We start from the raw sequence: 19,969 nt of genomic DNA on the forward strand, positions 1-19,969 counted from the left end.
ATTCAGTACAAATTTATGCTGTACACTTTGGCATGAGTATAGAGTATTATGTTAAGTTCTCTGGTGGTTTCTGAACGTCCCTTTAAACTCTTCTATACAGCTTCAGTTAGGTGTGTGCTACATCTTGTAAATATTCGGATGTATTTATGGTAATCATTGTAAATTGTTGGAGGTGAAGTTAAGTATGGTATTAACTGCGTTTTGATGATGAAATCTACAACGTGTGTGGTGTTTGGGTTTCACCAAGCATCTATAGAACTGGCTATAAAGAGACTCTTAAAGACCACATGGATTTGATCGCCTGATATATAAGCTGTTATTACAGTGTAAACTATTTTGAGGGTAGTAAGAGTGAGCTGCTACGAGGAACAAAGGACATATTTTTTTCTTTTGTTCTTTTTTTTGATTGTCTAAAATGTTCAATAGAAACCATATAATATATAGTAGCTTGCTGTATATATTATATGCGTGATGGTTGTTACCATTATGACGTGTGGCTGACACGTTTTGTTCCTATATTCTCCACAGTCAATGTATACAAAAATTCTTACATATATTTGAAAATCGCTGATATTATTTTTAATATGACATAAGATAAAATAACATTTTTAATAATTATTGTACTATTAAATATTTAATATTTTCTTAATACATTATTGGGTATTTCAAATATTTTTAATAAGATTCTCTCTTGAAATTTTGAAACTCTAGTTATAATGAAAATCGAATTAAAACAAAACAAAAATATTTGTACCTAGAAATATTAAACTATACGAAAAACAGCAAAAAATTTTGTGGAAGGTCTTATGTTATAAAAGAATTGTTGAAAATCACTTTTCATTTGAATATTTCTCTAGAGTCTTCCTTCTTGATTCGATCGATTGTGTTCTTTATTGAGGGCATTACACCCAGAAGCCATAGTACCAAAGTACTGGTATAGTAAACTTTATAGTACAAGCATTGGTACAGTAGAATTCTAAAACTTGGATGTAACATAAATTTCTGCTACTAAAAATGTCGTGAGAAATAAATTGAATAATACAATAATTATGTAATTATATACACCTAAAAAAGAATATAAATTATTCCTTTATTTACAATGAATGGATTAAAACATTTCTGATTATCAACAAAAATTATAATGATTTTACTTAAAATTATTGCTTTTCAAATGTTAGAAGATAGTGTTAACGTAAACATATTGTATATACCTGCAAAGATGCGGATGCTATTTGCCCTGATTGATCGAAATCCAAACTAAAGATCTGTGTAAAACGCGTTGCATTGGAATTCATATGCGTCCTACTATTTCCAAAAGCCTCCAGGACTGTGAAAAGGGCGTTGAGTTTTTCGATGGTCAGAATCTTAAAAACAATATACAACTCGTAAAATGACATAAAATAATAAAAAAAGGATGTATATAATTTAATAGAATAAAATATATAATTAATAATTATATATTATAATATTATAATAATATTAATATGTAATATTAAATATTAATTTATGGTATAATGTATTGTATTAAAAATTACATTATTACTATTTATTATTACAGTATTTCCAATAATATGTAATACTCTATATAATATAGTACACATTATAATATATTTTATTATATGATATATGATTATGATTATTTTATTATATTATACATTATGATATAATTTATTATTATTTATTATATTCCAATATATTACAATATCATAATGTAATATATATGTACTGCAATTATATGAGTTTTAATTTCCAAGCAATCTCTCAACCTTTCTTCATGAATTCAAAGTTCATAAACGTTATAAATGCAACACTGAATATGATTATTCACAAATGTAATTATTATTTATAAATATAATTTTACACATTTAATTTCTGATATATGTATTAAAATGAACTGTTACTGAATCATATAAATTTTGGCTCACCTTGTTAACTGTGCCTGCAGCCAATACAAGATAATGAAGAGCATGTTTAAAATTTGTTGTTTTGCCTGATCCACTACGACCCAGAAAAACTAAGGAATGGTCTCTTCGAGTTGCTAACATCCCTCTGTAGGCTGCTTGCGCCATCGCATAAACATGAGGCGGCATATCTTCGCTCTTGCATCCTCTAAACATGTGTGCCACCTGAAAAAGAAGTAAATGGGCAATAAGCTTTGGGAAAACACATCTTACTGAATATAGTACTCGATATTTATGTTGACAGGTCAAAAGGTTTTATAAATAATTGGAAGTAAATTTAATAACTTAGGTATGAAGACTTGATCATTCTGTGTATATTTCTTTTTGAGTAAAAAAACAATAAAGAGTATAAATTATAGTATAGACCAGGTTTGAGCCTTTTTAAGAAATTTTCATATATCATTATTTTTATATCAAAATTTTATATAGAATTAATTTGTTTATACAATTAAATAACTTATTTGTCTCTTGTCATCTCTAACTTGGGCATGAAGACTTGATCATTCTGTACATATTTCTCATTGAGTAACAAAATAACCAGTGCAAATTATAGTACAGACCAGGATTGGACTTTTTAAGAAATTTTCATATATCATTATTTTTAAATCAGAATTTTATATAGAATTAATTTGTTTATACAATTAAATAACTTATTTGTCTTTTTAAGAAACAAATTATTTCTTATTTGCTATTTGATCTTGATGAAACTAGAATTTAATATACAATATAATCCTAAAAGGATATACTTAACAAGATATACCTAAAAGGATCATATAAGTATCCTTCTTATTATATCTAATAATTTTTATTTTTTAAATAATTAATATTATTGCTGTATGAAAATTTATGTAAAGAGTAGGAAACAAGATCTTATGTTGGAAGAGATAGAAGTTAAGCTAAAACCATAATAAAACACCTATATCATTTTATAGTAATTGTTCAAATATGATGTCTGATATTCCCTTTCTCTTATAGTTTCTAAAAGTCTAGGTATAATTTCTTAAAATTGAAGTATAATTTCTAAGTCCAATTGTAAGTATAATTTTTCCAAAACTTTTTGTTTATTAGATATACCAATTTGTCAGTGTAAATGAACATATCTTTTTTCATTTTGCTTTTGTCTTCCATTGACTTTGTCTTTGTATATTTTTTATTTGGAGTTATTCCACCCATAAATGATATATGAAGTTCAAATTGGAACCTTGGAGAGGTCAAGGGAGCAAGTTTGTTTTATTATTTTTAAAAAATTCTTTTACATCTTTCGATACACTTTGAGTCATTGCCTTCATCAAATACAACGTATTTCATATTCGTTAATTTTCTTTTAATAATTGCTAGGTTGCTGACGTGATCATTATTATAGCAACCCCATATCGTAATGGATCTGCCTTCGTACTTTTAATGCTGGAGTAATCATACACGGTTTAATGGGATTTCCAAGTATACTGTCCACACGTGGTATCCTGATTGATTTCGATTCGATTCGATTCAGTTCAAAAGAAATTCAATTATTTGTTCGTTAACGTGTTTTTGTTATACTAATTTATCAATTTTTATATTTATTTATTGACATTGGAGTTGCATACTTAAAAAATGTGCAATTCCAAATATATTTTTCAACGAAATTTGTATAGTACTTCTTATTCTAATGGTAGTGTATGTACAAAATTTAATAAAAATTGATAATTTCAATATAATTTTTTATTTTGTAAAATTCCAAAACTACTAATATCATTCTTCATTTAATTAAACGAATAAACACAATTAATTATTTCATGTATTAAATTGGTGGGCATTAAATTTTTAAGAAGTACATCTTGAGGACCAAAAAATTCTCTTCTCGATGTTCTCGAATTAAATAATTTACTAATTTCTTGATTTTTAAATAGCTCTCATCAAACTTAACAACATTTACATACAAAATTTATTTATTTTATTTTTATATACACATCGAAATTGAGTTATATACACATTGAATTGAGTTATAGCAATATGATTTATGTTGTTGAATATACTTTTCTACACTCTATAAGAGTATGAAAAGAAATTATGAGATTATATTTAAAAAATATCGATATCCTTGAAATCTCATAAAAATCTGAGTTGAAGAAAAAATTATTTTTCTGGTTAAATGTTCTTCTTGAAACAATGCAACTTTGGTTGAAGAAAATTTTTCATACAGCAATTAATAAAAAAAAAAATATTAAGATGATTTAGTCAAATGTGTACATATTTAATAAATAAATAAATGAATATATACATATATATATATATATTTCAAAATTAAATTTAAACATATCAATTGGTTTGGTTATAAACTGCTATTATTATAGGTTTGCTATAAAAATTTGATACGGTTGCCTATTTTATTTTAATTAAAGTCACATTTAATTTACTTTCTGTTACTTAGACAAGTAGAAAAATTTCTTATAATTAAAACAAACAAAAAAAATCCTAACCTAATTATTATAAATGACAAAATTTAAAAGATATAATACAGAACTTGTGAATACACACTTTGTTAACAAAAACAATAAATAAACTCTACATATTAGAGAATTTATCCTATACCATTACACTAATTTCTTTCTTAAATATTATCACAATTAAAAAATTAAATTAAAAAAAATGAAAAAAATAAAAAAAGTTATAATAATAAATTCCATGACACGTTCCCATTTTTATAAACGCAACTTGCACAAACTATACGAAAATTTCTTGCAAAATGTGAGCAATGGACAGCATATGGTCAACCTGTTAAGCCTTTTCTCTTCTTCAACCTTATCAAACGTGCAATAGTTTTAAAGGAACGTTCTAATTATAAACGCCATTAAATTAAATGCAAAAAAACCCAACATCCTTCTTGTTTATACAGAACCATTAAGCAATTTCGCTAAGTGGTAAAAAGAAACGAAGCAATCTGTAAACGTCACTTGCCTTTTCCGAGTAAATCGCCAGTGGCGCCACCGGATTGATAATGATCATGCTATCTCCCGCATATGTGTGTATTAAATTACTGGCGTAACGTTGTCTCAGTGAGTGGAGAACAGAAGATTCATTGAGAAAACGTAATTGCGAGAGCTCCTCGGCCTTGTCAAACTGAGGGGGATTGGCCTGCAAAAGAAAAAAATAAACGAATTTAACCTACTTGTTACTCTGTGCACCATCTCGGTGCAGCGAATCATCGCGATAGCTTTCTAACTCTCTCATTTTTCAGTCACCGATGTTCGCTCGAATTATCGAAAATTAGTAAATCAGGTCGAATCGATACGCAAATGAAGGATTAGATTATTTTTCATCGGTTTAAAGAGTGCTCTTGATATCGTAATTAGAACAGAATTAGAAAAAGGGGATTTCCCGTGCGAACATAACCTGAAATAGAGCTGCAATTAGGCGCCATCTACGAAGCTCGTTTGAAAACACTTGTTTCTCTTATGTCCCTTTCATTTTGTGGCTAAATATGTCACTGAAAGAGGAAATCTAGAATTCAGCTGTGAATCATTATACAGGGTGTCCCGACAACGGTAGTATAACCAGGCAGGGGTAATTCTAGGCAAAAAAGCAAATTAAAAGTGAAGAAAAAAATTTTTTCATTCGAAGCTTCGTTGACGAGAAAATCGACTTTGAATATTCACTGTGTGCACTGCTATAAGGCAAAGTTAAGTGCACGCGCTCTCGGTGAATATTCAAAGTCGATTTCCTCGAGAACGAAGCTTCGAATGAAAAAATTTTGTTCTTCATTTTCGATTCGCTTTTTCACGTAGAATCACCCCCTACCGATTGTACTACTCGTACTAGAACACCCTGTATTTCACATTCTTTTTGCAATCAAAAGCAATGTTTTTCTCTTTTTCAAAATAACTTAATTCTATTTTTAATCGGGGAAGGGTGATTCTACGTGAAAAAGCAAATCGAAAATGAAGAATAAACTTTTTTCATTCGAAGCTTCGTTGTCGAGAAAACCGACTTTGAATATTCACTGTGTGCACTGCTATAAGGCAAAGTTAAGTGCACGCGCTCTCGGTGAATATTCAAAGTCGATTTCCTCGAGAACGAAGCTTCGAATGAAAAAATTTTGTTCTTCATTTTCGATTCGCTTTTTCACGTAGAATCAACCCCTACCGATTGTACTACTTCTATTAGGTCACTATAGATTCTTCTTGCAATCAAAAGCAATGTTTTTCTCTTTCTTAAAATAATTTAATTCTATTTTAAAATATTAGAAGATTATGAATACATTCTTATATAAATTATTTAATATTTGATTGTTATTTAATATTTATAGTATTTGAAAGTTTTCATCATAGTATCAAACGAATAAAATTAATGGTTTCAGATTTTTCAGATTTTCATATTATTTTTGTTATTTTTATATTTTATCTTGTACTGAAATACACAATGTTTACAACTATGCTATAGGTCGTTTTAATATTAAATAAATTTCTCGAGATGATACCTTTTCGACGTCCTCTTCGTCTACAAGAAGTTCCTCGCCCGAAGTTGTCAGACGAATTCTCAACTTCCCTGTGTCCGGGTCTGCTGGACCACATTTCGTCGCAGGAGTAAAACCACCCCGATGTAACAGCCAAATCCTCTCGGAACTCAGCCATGCCTGTTCTTGCGCCAGATGCTCCTCTGATCGTGCCTGTTTAACAATTTAACAAACAGAAAGAAAAATAATTAGTCTTCAGTATCACTATATTTATGATATAATGATTTTCTAATATCATCGAACGTAGCTTATTTTACAAATGGGAGATATTAAGGAAAAGTAGATGATTTAAATGAAAACTATAGTTTATAGAAAAAATTTTAGGAAAGTTAATAATTTCCAATTTTTTTAGGTAATTGTCGAAATTGTTCAAATTGGCAAATAATCCTCCTTTTTACCAACTTTGTTATGTGCTATGCTATTATACTAAACTATTTTTCTACTATGTATGGATAGATGAAGTAAAATACAATGACCTTAAATTTATTGCTAATATATTATTTAGATGTTAATATAATGCTATGTAAATTCCCTATGTGATCGTAATCATTATTCTTCTAACAGTTCACCGTGAGCTTTAAATCACTTTAAACAATCTTGGATGCTCAAGGAACAATGTTATGGTATTATGAATTCATTTTGAAATAAACTAAGTTTACTAAAACCAAAAAGAAATATATATATATATGATTTCATATGTCATAAAATATTTTATATTTTATATTAATATATGATCATTAAATTAAAAAGAAAGAAATGTACAAATATCTTTGAAATATTAAAAAAGCGCCTAAAACAAATTATGGTTGTTTCAGACCATAAGAGATGTTTCTTCCTGTCAGTTGCAAAAATAAAAATTCTAAATAATATTTTCACTGTACGTCAAATTGATTATGATGATTACATAATTAAATGTTTAATTCTTTATAAAATTGTTTCACTACAAAATATTCGTTCTGATACATAAAATAATTATACAAAACAAAACTTGATCGGAATGAAATATCAATAAATTCTGCCACATTACATTTATTTTCCAAATTTATTTTCTATGGATTATTATCGTTTTAAATAAGTAAATAAATAAATATTTGAAGTAAGAAACTGGAAAATAATTTATTACGTGAAGTAAAGAGATTTAATTTCCAATCTTCAATTTTGCGAGTTGAACGTTAGCCCCGCCCCTTCTAGAAGTTCCGATGTTCGCCACTAGATGGCAGATAGTGCAAGCTAATCAACCGAGTTAGTTCTGTTCCACGTATTTTATACTTCCTTTTATACTCTTTCTTTAATCAAATATAAATACTTTAAAACAGTCTGATTACTACATGAACATAGAAAATGAAGAAAATATAGTTACGAACCTTATTCAAACCCATTTATGCATCACCATAATTGGGTCTTTAATATAAATTTCTAAAAACCATGAAGCTATGAAAATTGTAAAAAAAAAATTAAAAATTATAAGAATTTGATTATATAATAACAACTATACAATTTCAAAATGGTGGAAAGTATAAAAATGTTATTATAGTACATAATTATAAGAATTATGAAGCTTACAAAATAATTCATAATTTAAATAATTATAAAATAATTCAAAATAATTCAAATAATTCATCAATGATTCATCAATATGTAATTTGATTATATAAATTTTTTTTAGGCGAATTTAAAATAATGTATATTTACGGACTGCAAATGGACTTACACCACTTTCATAATTAGTCAATTCTAAAAATCATTTCATTTCAATTTTGAAAAATTAAATATAGCTTAAAATATATTTCGTATAAATCCAATTTTGTTAATAAATAAGAACAAGAAATAAAATAGGAATAGTATTTTCTATTTTGAATGTTAATTATATTTATATACTATTAAACTTAATATAAGGTATTAGTATTATTTATTTATGCTCTTTATGTGGCAGTGTTATGAAATATTCATAATGCACAGGAGGTATATAAGGTAATAACTGCTCCATATCCATATATTTTTCGTGTGTAATAATCCTGGCATCATGATACAAAGGCAGCAGGTCAATTTTTAAAAATTTTGGTGGTCTTCCCCGACATGTAGGTGATAAATCTAAAGTCTTAAATTCTATGTTCTCAATTGTCATAAAATAATTTTAATTTACTATTTCTTCTTACCTATATCATTATCTGACGTTAATATGAAATTATCCGTTTTTGGAGGAAAATAAAATAAGTAACCAAAAATAGTAACTTTCGGCACGTGAAATAAAACAAATGGCCACTAGTGACCACCGACCCGCCATCTGTCTGTGGAAATGTGACTTACACCACTTTCATAATCAATGGCCGCGCAATTCCTTTTATCAGCCAATTTTAAATTGAACGAATCATTGGCACTTTTTAAAATATTGTAGGATACTAAAAGAAATCACAAATCGGATATTGCCAACAAAAACAAATTGTAAACCGATCGATATCTTCTAGAAGCAAATCGAAAAGTTATTCTATATAACAAAATTAAGTTGCGTGACTCCCCAACGGAGAGGTGAAGCGTAGGTTAAGGAAAGCATAAAAGCGTGGTCCTTGACAACAAAAACAGAGTCCTTAGAAATTGGTTGTGACCAGCACAAGTGTGAGTCGCTTGGTGTTGGAAAAAGAGTTTTAAAAGAGTGCGTCCTTGTGTGTTTTCATTTCGTTATCTTGGTGTTCTTTTTCTAAGTTAAATCAGTTTACGAGTTTTGAGTTTGTGTTATTGTGTTCTTGTTCTTTCGATAATTTTCGATGTCTCAAGACCAGTATTCGCCATCCTACAATATTAAATACTAACTAGTTATAAATAAAAAGTTTGCACTAAATTAAGCATAAATTACGTGATATCTTCTTTTATTTTTTTAAATGGACTTACACCATTTTCAAAATAAATGGTCCATATATACATAATAAATTAAACTTGGACTGATACTCATAATTTGCTGAATATTGAAACCAAAAAGGACGAAAAATAATTGAATAAAGTAAAAAGACTATCTTCCTCGTCTACCTAAGTGTAACGACACTACGCTAAATGTAATGACACTACAGAAAAACGGCAATTTAGCTTTTCCTTGCTAATCTATATTATAAATAAGATTTTTTCTACAGACTGATCTTTGCACTTATTTTGCACATAAAAGTATTCAAAATAGCTAAAACATTTTACCGTTACCTTAACATTCCTTCTTCCGTCCTCAAGTGTCTTTGGAGTAAAAACAAAACAAAACGTATATTTGTAGCAAATAAAACTGTCGTTTCTCGGAAGTAACAAGAAAATTAGTTGAAAACGTGGCGCAGAATCGCCTGTGCATCGTAAAATAGTCAGGTCAGAGGAGCAATTAGTTCTAAATACTCTATGAAAACGCTGCAGGGAGCAATTAAGATAAGGCCTCCAATTTTAAAGCGAAGGAGAGGTATTATTACTTAACATTACTATGCTGTACTACATTCATCTTCGATGACCAGGCAGGAGCTTGTAATGAATTCACCCGAGATACTTGGAATCGCCAAGTATACACATTTTTCTGACCTCGCACTCTTAGGCTGTTATTCTATATATATGGTATTTTTAGCATAACATTCCCAGTAGTAATTAATATTGTAACTTAAATCTGGTTAACGTTCATTTTGATAAGAAATAATTATTAGTAATAACAATTTTTTTTTTTTTTTTTTTTAGCAAAAACAAGTCGAAAAGGAAGAATAACATTTTCTCATTCAAGGCTTCGTTTTTGAGAAAAATGAGGTTGAAAATCTGTTGGGTGCTCGCCCACAAACTGACAGATTTCTAACCTCACTTTTCTCGGAAACAAAGCCCCAAATGGGAAAATGTTATTCTTCGTTTTCGACTTATTTTTACACGTAGAATCGTTATTTATTCGATTTTACCGCGATTTTTTTAAATAATATATAATAGTATCTTTGGTAGAAGTTTCCAAAAGCCAAAATGCTTAACTTTTGAATTTTTTAAATTTTAGTGTCAAAGTTATTTTAGTTGATTAGTGCTTAATTTTATATGCTTTAAATAAGTGATCTTTATTAAAACTATGATTTTATGCGAAAAATGTTTTTCATCATAACCTCTTTAGCTGTATCTCAAGCATGACATGTCCAATGATCACTTATGTTATAAGTTGACACCAAAAACGAGTAATACTTGTAACGATTATGAATGAGTAATCACTAGTAATTTCAAGGATATTTTCTTATTTCTTCACTATGTTCTTCTGATGAGAAATATTATTTGGAATAATTTTTCATGTTTTTCATCATGGCAGAATTAACCAGTACTATACTACTGCAATATTAATAAGTTGCTATAAACAAGTAAAACCCTGGAATTTGCACTTTTTGATTCATTTTTCACATACGTTGTAATTTGTTGGCTCTTCATTTGTGTTACTTCAAATCAATGCACTATAAATTACATAAAATAATATTTTCTGCAACAACCCAATTTTGAAAATTATTTAACATAATTATGTGAAAAATTACAAAATAGGAATACAGGTCTAGTTACAAGTTACAGTGACAATTAAATTAAAAAATAATAATTATTTGTATAAATGTCACTAACCTATAAATATCTAGCTATATTACTTTGAGTTCCAAATTTTTAGAAGGCAGTAATTTTTATCATTTCCTTTTTCTTCTTTCTAATTATTAGATTAGTGTTTTAACAGATTATTGTATAAGTTTTCATTTTTGGTAGGTAATTTTTGTGGGATATCTATGTCTACCATTATTTTTCACTGCTGACATGTCATTTGCATATTACTTTTACTTTTATGGAGATTTCGAAATTCTTCTTTGGAAAGGTTTATCTTTTCGTTGAAAACGTGATTTAATATCTCCTAGATTACAATTTCTGGTGTGTAAAATACATTACAGAGAATGGAACAAGCAGTAACATATAAATGTCAGATTGAAAGAACATGCTGGCTATAATTAAATTTATCTTTTCTTAGAATAGCTAACAGTTGTTAAGATAAAAAAAACATTTTTTCACAATTCACTATCAATAGCAATTTTTCAGTATCTATTTAAGTACGTATAGATATTGTAACTTTTACTATAACTGTATGATTCCAACTATATTAATATTTATAACTCTTTACTCATTTTAGATTTATGAAATAACATATTTAGAAACATATGCACACGATAAATATAAAAATATAGATCATAAATATTTTTAGATAATAATTTTAAAAAATGCATAATAATAATTTCTTTGTTGAAGGTATAATACAAATTTGGCACATGTATTTCATTCAAACCAAAATTTTATCAAATTATATAAAATAATTTTAATTCCAATAAAATATTGATATACCTGGTGACCCAAATGTTAACAGACAAACTTTAAAAACATATAGGATAAAAGACAATTGAAGTAAGATAAAAGTTTGGATAAATAATTAGTTTCTTGAGTGCTACAAGATGAAAAAGGTTGATAAACACTGCTTCAAGTAGATTATTTATCTAGAACAAGAAAGGTACAGATTAGGTAGATCAATCTTTTTATTTACGATTATTTATATTATGTTGATATTCAAAATGTCACCTTCTATATAAATATTAATATAATTCTGATACAGACGTACATATGTATATACACATGTTATCCAATTTCTAATTTATTTTTATTTCATTAAAATATTGCCTAATTTTAATTACATATTTCTATATTATACAAAAAAAAAATAATAATAATAACAGTACCATTATATCATTATAATTATACCATCATAATAATAGTAATACCATTATAGCCTTTACATTTAATTTCCCTGTTCCAATTTTGTAATAAAGTATTCATGTATATTTTGTAACATCATATTTTCAAATTTTATTTTTATATATATTTTTTATCTACAGATTATTTACTGAAAAAACTTGCACGAATAAAATTGCGCACGTCCAAGTATTTTTTCAATGTTATCATATATATTAAAAAGAAAGTGTTTGCTCACCTACGAACCGTCTACGTTAGAACACTGATCGTACTTGGAAACTCATGTTATGCGAATTACATCATTGATTAGGAAAATGTGCTTCGACCTTGAGTCCAACCTACGATCGAGTAACGAGCAAAAAGTTACAGTTTTGACTGTACGAGATTTTGTCACTAATGTATGTAAACTAATACTCAACGATATTTTTATGCAAAATTATGCGTGATTACGGTTTTATACGGTCATTTAAAATCGAACCTGTTTATTAATGATCCCGTACTTATGTAAAGTTGTAAAACACCGGGGAGGAAAACATTAACGTCAAATTTGGTGTGGAAAGAGACATAATCCTTTCAAAGGTCTCAATTTTTGTTCACACAGTTACACATAGCATCAACGTCAGCTGAAATATACAGTATATAATAATTTAAATATTAAAAATTCTTCTCAATTTATAATATTTTTTATACTAAAATTTGTGTACCTTATCACATTTAAATTTCTCAAACTTTCATTTTATTTCTCTATATATTTGTTTAAATTAATTCCTCTTTTAGGATCATTCTATCCACCATTTTCAAAATAATTGTTTTTAATTCACAAAATAATAATTTTTATAGAAAGACTTAAATTTTATTTTATTTCTGGACTGAATATTGAAAATTTTTTTCTTAGTGTTTGTAAAAGATTCAAATTTCTCAACCTATTTTAATTAATAGTTGGTAATAATTAAAATGATCTGTAATTTTTTTTTTATTAGTGATATATGATATTCTTAACAAAAATGTTCTTAAAGAAAATAAGAAACTATCATTTGAATTACCAACATCCTTTGAAATGTCAGAGTCATTAATACCGGTTTTGTACGCCTAATACTAGCATTTGCATACTTTATATGCTTGACCTTAATCAAATAGAACACTTTTAAACTTCAAGGTTTATACTAGTTTTATATCAACCACTCATAAGCCAAAGTAATTAACTCCACTTTTTGAATTTTTTAAAACTTTTATTGCTAAATCACTTGATTGGCACTTAACAATCTATATTTAATCTTAGAACTTCTAATGGGAAGTTTCCTCAATTTCACATGAAATAAAACTGTCTACTTTAATAACATTTAATCACATATAAATATAATAATTTTCAAAACATGTAATATATATTGCATAATAGCATATCTAGACATTATAATACTTCATGCAAATTGCAATTTTTTTAAGAAAAAATATTCAAGAAATAATATGGATTTGAGGTACCTTTGCTTTAGAATTTTTCTAACTGTGGCTGAAGGTTTAAAATTTCTAGAATTAATATTAGAATTAGAGACTTGTAATATGTACCCAAGTATAATATACATAAGCAATATTAATTAAAGTGACATAATAAAAATAAATTAATATACTGGGTTAGCTAAACTATAATGTTGGTATTTTTAATATAAAATAGTGGTTATTTTCTTATAACTTTTTATCATCTTAACCCTTTGAACTCCTTTGTTGAATGTAATTCTACTGAAATTTCACTCTCAAATAGCTGGAAATTCCACAAGTATTATATGTATAAAAGGTTCCAGTCGCATTATCAATATAATTAATAATAAAAATTTGTTTCATTTGCATCCTATCAACTTGATGTTCTATATAATAAAAAAATATAAGTAAAGAAATTTGGATGTAAAATATTATGAATTATAATATGTATATGGGTAATGTGATTTATATTACAGCAAAATTATCATATACGAGATAGGGAGTGAAACAGGCTTCCTGAATAACTTGCTTGCTTTCCATTATAGGAAAACAAGTATTAGACCAAAGTTGCTTGATTTCAAACAGCACATAATCTGATGACAATAATTCTTTTACGAATAGTGAAGATAGAGGACATATAAAGATCAAGCCTGTTGTTTTAAATGAGATAATTTTTCTATTTATATGCTGATAAGATTGTTTCAAGGCAAAGACAATTACCTACTATGAAGCTCACTTAAAGTTACCTAGGGTCAACTGTAATAAGAAATCTTTCTCCAAGTACTTTAGATTATTTCAAGGCATTCTTAGAATACTTCATTAGTTTACTTATTTTATAAAATACTTGCATAATGTATAAAAATATTTATCAACAATTTGGTATGAATTTATAATAATTTACCGTTATATGTATTCAAGACATTTATTTACATTTTTTCTATTACTTTCATCACCAAAAATGTAAAATCATTGTAATACAATCACTGCAAACACTCTATTTTAATGGTCTGTAGAGACAAAATTGTTCAAGTTTACGAAATCGACTGGACCAATTCGAGTCGGCAAATTATTGAACTACAAAGTTTCAGGTCCAGACATATTCATTTTGTTTGATGCTGTGCCGACAAACGGTATGTATATAATTAAACGAAATTAGTTTGCAATCATTTCACGCCATTACCCACTCGCCGAGATACAGCTGGACGACAGTCGGCCGACTTTTGAGGTTATGATGGTGCTGCCAACGTACAGTTTGTAACTGCCTTCAAGCTAATTTCAGCGAGTTCGCAAGAAGAACGCCAGGGAATTTTAAGCAATCAAAATTATGCTCCTCTATAGGCGCACTCAAATATTGTATATTTATGTAGCTGTATTTTTAAAGTGTTACTTTGAATACTTATTATAGCAATACATTTTCTTTTCCTCTCAACCTTTCCCTTGTACTCAACAAATTTATTTACACCAGTTACTATATTTGACATATATATAATTTTTTTTGCTTATAGTAAAACAAAAAATTCATTTATATAAAATTAAATAAATTTGAATTTTTATTTTTTATTTTTTATTTAGGTTATTTAAAAAGAGGAATTTATAAATTCGCATTATCAAGGCTTTTTATTGAGACTTCAATTTTATAATTTTGTACTATTAATTTTACAATCGTACGATTAATTGCAGTGTAATTTTTTCAGTTGTAATGTCATAAATCTCAAACTGATATATAGTTAACCTCACTTTTCATATGATATGCATATTCGCATTTTCAAAGGGTGATTAGAATATTTTAAAACACATATATCATGAAAATTTGTGCTGTGGCAATGTAAATATCCATAAATATTCTATTAATAACAAACTGTTCAAAACTCATGTTGATAATAAATATGCTAAAATGAATAAAACGTTGTCTACTATAATAAAAAAGTAATTATTAATGAAATCAGTAATAACAAACAGTCAATTTGAGTCAACTGTTTCAAATTGATTGATTCCAAGTTAATTATTTGATTTCGAATCGAGATAAGGTTGCTTCAAGGTAAGGTTAGGTTTGGCAGTGGGCATTAGCTAACATCATAAACCAGCTCATAACAACTGTCCACCTCATCTAAATGCATCCCCTCTTCATACAATAAAATTAAATAATAATTTTTTGATAAACAAATTAATTTATTAAATAATTAATTAACATTTAATTTAGACTTTGTATTTTACCATCACCATTATTTTTGTAACTTTATTTTTTTATCACTTTATAAACTGTATTCTGCGAATTCTTAATTTCTTATTCCTCCTTTTATTCCCCATCCAGTAATTCGTATTCCTTTCGTATTTCACCTCGTAAATCAATTCCTTCCTCGTCCAACTATTTCAAACACAACCACACGTCGTTCGACGTCATGGGATACGTGAGTCTTACTCTTAAGTAATTATAAGATAAATGCCTAGACTAAGTTCATTGTGCCTTCTACACTAAAATAAACTTGGAACATACAGCTCACAGCAAGAAATAAAAATCCCTTAATCCTCTACATCGTCAAATACAACACAATTCTTTTCACAATTGCTCTTAGAAGCCAACTAGCTCTGATTCTTGCTAACAATTTCCAAAATTGTCTCCCAAATTGTTTCCAGACTCTCTCAAACCATCATCTACCATCGATATTCGTTCCATACATTACATATGTCTATATAAGCATAACTAATGATGCTTTTGGAGTCAAGACGAGGATCTATTAGCCCTAGTCTATCTGTAATTCAAATGTATATAACACACTCAGAACTTATACAGGGTGTCCCAGCAACGGCAGTACAATCGGCAGGGGATGATTCTACGTGAAAAAGCAAATAAAAAATGAAGAACAAATTTTTTTCATTCGAAGCTTCGTTCTTGAGAAAATCGACTTTGAATATTCACCGAGTACGCGTGCACTTAACTTTGGCTATGGCGGATGGACCATCAATATATCAGCTGAAGCATGGAGGTATCTTGTGCACGTGAATGTGTCACTTAGCATGGTGGTGTCTCGAATAAAGGCGAACGTCTTTATTTCAAATGCTTCGCGATTTTTATTTTTTTTTTTTTTTCTTGATAAGATTTTTCGAAAATCTGCCATTTTGATCAACCGTGACCGGTCTATTTTCTCGGTAGAGCCATGGTGATCGTCAGTAATCAGTATGCAGTTTAAAATGATTGTTTAAAATAATTGAAATTAAATGAGAATTTAGGGGTCCATGAAATGCAACAATTATGTCGTCTAGGTTTCAATTTGTTATAACAATTTTGAAAAAAATATATATGTATTTTAAAATCTAAACCTGTATGTAATTTATTAGGAGTTATACACTTCTGGAATCGTTTTTGCTCTTGCTTACGAGGAAACATAATTAACTTATATACATCGACTTTAATGGAATTTATATAACAAACAGTTCTGAAAAAAATTTATAACTACTGTTTCCTTTTTCCTTCTTTTCATTGCGGTTATGTAGCAAACAAAGAAACATTATACAGTACAGTATAGTACAATACAATACAATACAGCACAGACAAGCAAACAAAGAAACATGTTTCAATAAATTTCATTTATCTCGTAATTTCCCTAACCCGTTCATTTAATTTAAGAACTCAAACTACGTTAAATTTTTATACGACACGGAACGGCGTGAATGGCAACGGTTCGATAACAGTTCCCCTAATTTCGTGAATCACGCGGTGAGTCGCGACTGTGAATGCACGCATATCGATTTCCGCGTCGTGTCAGCCGTTTTGCTAGAAAGCGTACTGACTCCTTCTATTCTACCATGTAAGAACGACGGCTTGCACGACTTCCTGGTAATAAATTACCATGAATCAGGCCCCAGGCTCCGCACCGTGTACAACAGTCGCATTGTTTCGCGAAACAAACAGAACACGGCGTGCCTTCGAACACGAGAGATCCTAAATGGGAAAATTACACGATTACGAATGTGCTGCCCTTTTAGCTGCGTTCCGCGCTGCAACCACTGACCTCTATCTCCGCTTGATTCGCTCAATTATGCTCGGTCGGTAATTGCGCACGGAGATCCCTAATGCTTGTTTACGAGTAACGTAGTGTCACTCAAATGTTATCGACCTATATATTCCTATCTTTTATATTTTATTTTGGGTCCTTGGAATGGTATTTTATTTAGTTTTAGAATACCAATTTTTTTAAAATATTTTAACCATACGTAGTGTTTCTTTTAACCAGTTAACGTCCAAGTACGTAATATCACGTTGACCAACCCTAGTGAAAAAAAACATATACGTAATATTTTGCAATGTTTCTTTTTTTCATAGTTTTCATTTAAACATTTAATTGTTTTACATATTTCTTTAATGTAATAACATTGTTTTCAATAAAGTTTCTTATAAATTAAAAGAAAAAACTAGTCCTTTTACCCGTTTCATGCTTTTAAATAGAGATCTTATGTGGTTAAAAGGGAAGATGCTTGATCATTGTCTACAATTAACGTTGGGTGATTTGAATATTATAAATGTTAATTTTCGTGTGTTTTGAATTTTGTTTTTAACGAATACCATTGTAGAATTTTATTTTATGGTATTTTCTGGAATTCGATTTTTTAAACATTTTTATAACTATATATAATGTTTGAAATTCTAATCATATTTGTTTTTAATTAGAATTAATTACTGAAATTATTTCCAAAATTAATTTTATTCGCCAGTTTTATTATAACTTCGTTATTTTAAATTTTAGAAAATCAGGTATAAAATTTAGAAACATTTTGTATATTGCTTTCAAAGATTGTTGGTTATAAAATAATTTACTTGTTGAAAACTGCCTAAATGTTAGAGAAATAAAAATTTGTACATGTGAGAATAAGATCCTTCTCAAATGAAACTTAGATTTTAACTTATGGTTTACATGTTCATATTTATTAAGTCTTTTAAAATTATGACAGAATAATTATTTTCATTTAATATTAATTAAATAATAATTAATATTACTTATTTAACTTAATTATATTTTTATTTAATTATACAAAAATACTAAATTAACTAGAGATACTGAATTATACTAAATTATAAAAGCGTCTAAAATGGATTACTGCTGTAAAATTAAAATATCACCGATTGGGTGTTAATATCAGTCAATGGCTTAGAGATGGCGCGCGAGTCATATTTCGCGATGGCCTCCTAATAAAATCATGTTCTATGTTTTCGATTATTAAATGAAATACATTTCCTGCCATAACTATCGATACATTTAAAAAGTGATCCTGTCTACCTTTTTGAAATAGTTTAATTGGTTATTACTATTTATCAAAATTCTCAATATTTAATATACATATATAGAACCTATTTTCTTAACTTTTCCTATTTCAGAGAAGCAACGAGTAATAATAATAATAATCGAATGAAACAATATTTTCGTTTCAAATGTCATTTTTATCGAATTCACTATAAATTATTTCTAGTGATATATTATAAAACATTATCGATAGTATTTTCATGAAATCCATTTGCTAATTTTGTTTACTTTTTTTCTTTTTATTTGATCAATATGGCGAATAATAATGATAAAAGATGGAACAATACTTTCTCTTGTGATGCTATTTCTGTCGATGGTATTATGAATCATTTTTAGTCATATCTCTTAAAACGTTATCGTCCATGACACTTTCCGGTCATTTTCTTTATTTATAGTCTGATGAAGAATTAATCTGCCTCGAATTTTATGAACGTTAAATTGCCTTAATATTAACATAAACTCTCTCAGATTTTTATTTACATTTTTGGCAATTTTTGCAAGAAATATTTTTTATACAAAAATGAAGATAATAAATGTTAAAAAAAAATGGTAACAAAATGGTACTTAAATAGAACATGCTAGCTACATAAACAGTATTTATTTTGCATATTCTGCATATTTAACCAAGGTTTATATTTATCAGGCATTTGGACAGATTGATTAAAAGTGAATATGTACATAAATATACATATTCTAAATAATTGGTACTAATCAATTCAACGCATTAGTTAAATGACAAAAAATATCTAATAATTATGATAAAAATTTAGAAATAAAATACAATTTCGAAATTCTAATTTTAAAAGTATATTAATAAATTACCGACAAATCAATAATAAATGTAAATTAAAAAATGCTACTGAAATAAAGTAAAAAATAGCCTAATTGTATCAAGATTCGTTAGGAACATACGTTGAATTTCAAATCAATTTTAAATAATAATAATAATAAATAAATAAATTTTAAAATAACGAATAACGAATAAAATAAAACAA

The 19,969-nt window shown here is 27.8% G+C and overlaps 1 protein-coding gene across 1 annotated transcript in view; it reads right to left on the reverse strand.

Moving 5' to 3' along the window:
- The window catches only part of LOC108548323 (unconventional myosin-XVIIIa), a gene marked incomplete at its 3' end in the record, with an annotated part of 172,661 nt that overhangs the window by 5,586 nt on the left and 147,106 nt on the right, over positions 1 to 19,969 (reverse strand). Inside the window, exons 5-9 of the mRNA XM_017901194.1 lie at positions 9,640 to 9,669; positions 6,418 to 6,606; positions 4,899 to 5,075; positions 1,926 to 2,126; positions 1,212 to 1,364 (exon numbers count right to left, since the gene is read on the reverse strand). Of these exons, the coding sequence (XP_017756683.1) occupies positions 1,212 to 1,364; positions 1,926 to 2,126; positions 4,899 to 5,075; positions 6,418 to 6,606; positions 9,640 to 9,669 (750 nt within the window). The remainder of the gene's footprint in view (positions 1 to 1,211; positions 1,365 to 1,925; positions 2,127 to 4,898; positions 5,076 to 6,417; positions 6,607 to 9,639; positions 9,670 to 19,969) is intronic.

Source organism: Eufriesea mexicana, unplaced genomic scaffold, assembly GCF_001483705.2.
Source record: "Eufriesea mexicana isolate 0111107269 unplaced genomic scaffold, ASM148370v2 scaffold1532, whole genome shotgun sequence".
NCBI lineage: Eukaryota > Metazoa > Arthropoda > Insecta > Hymenoptera > Apidae > Eufriesea > Eufriesea mexicana.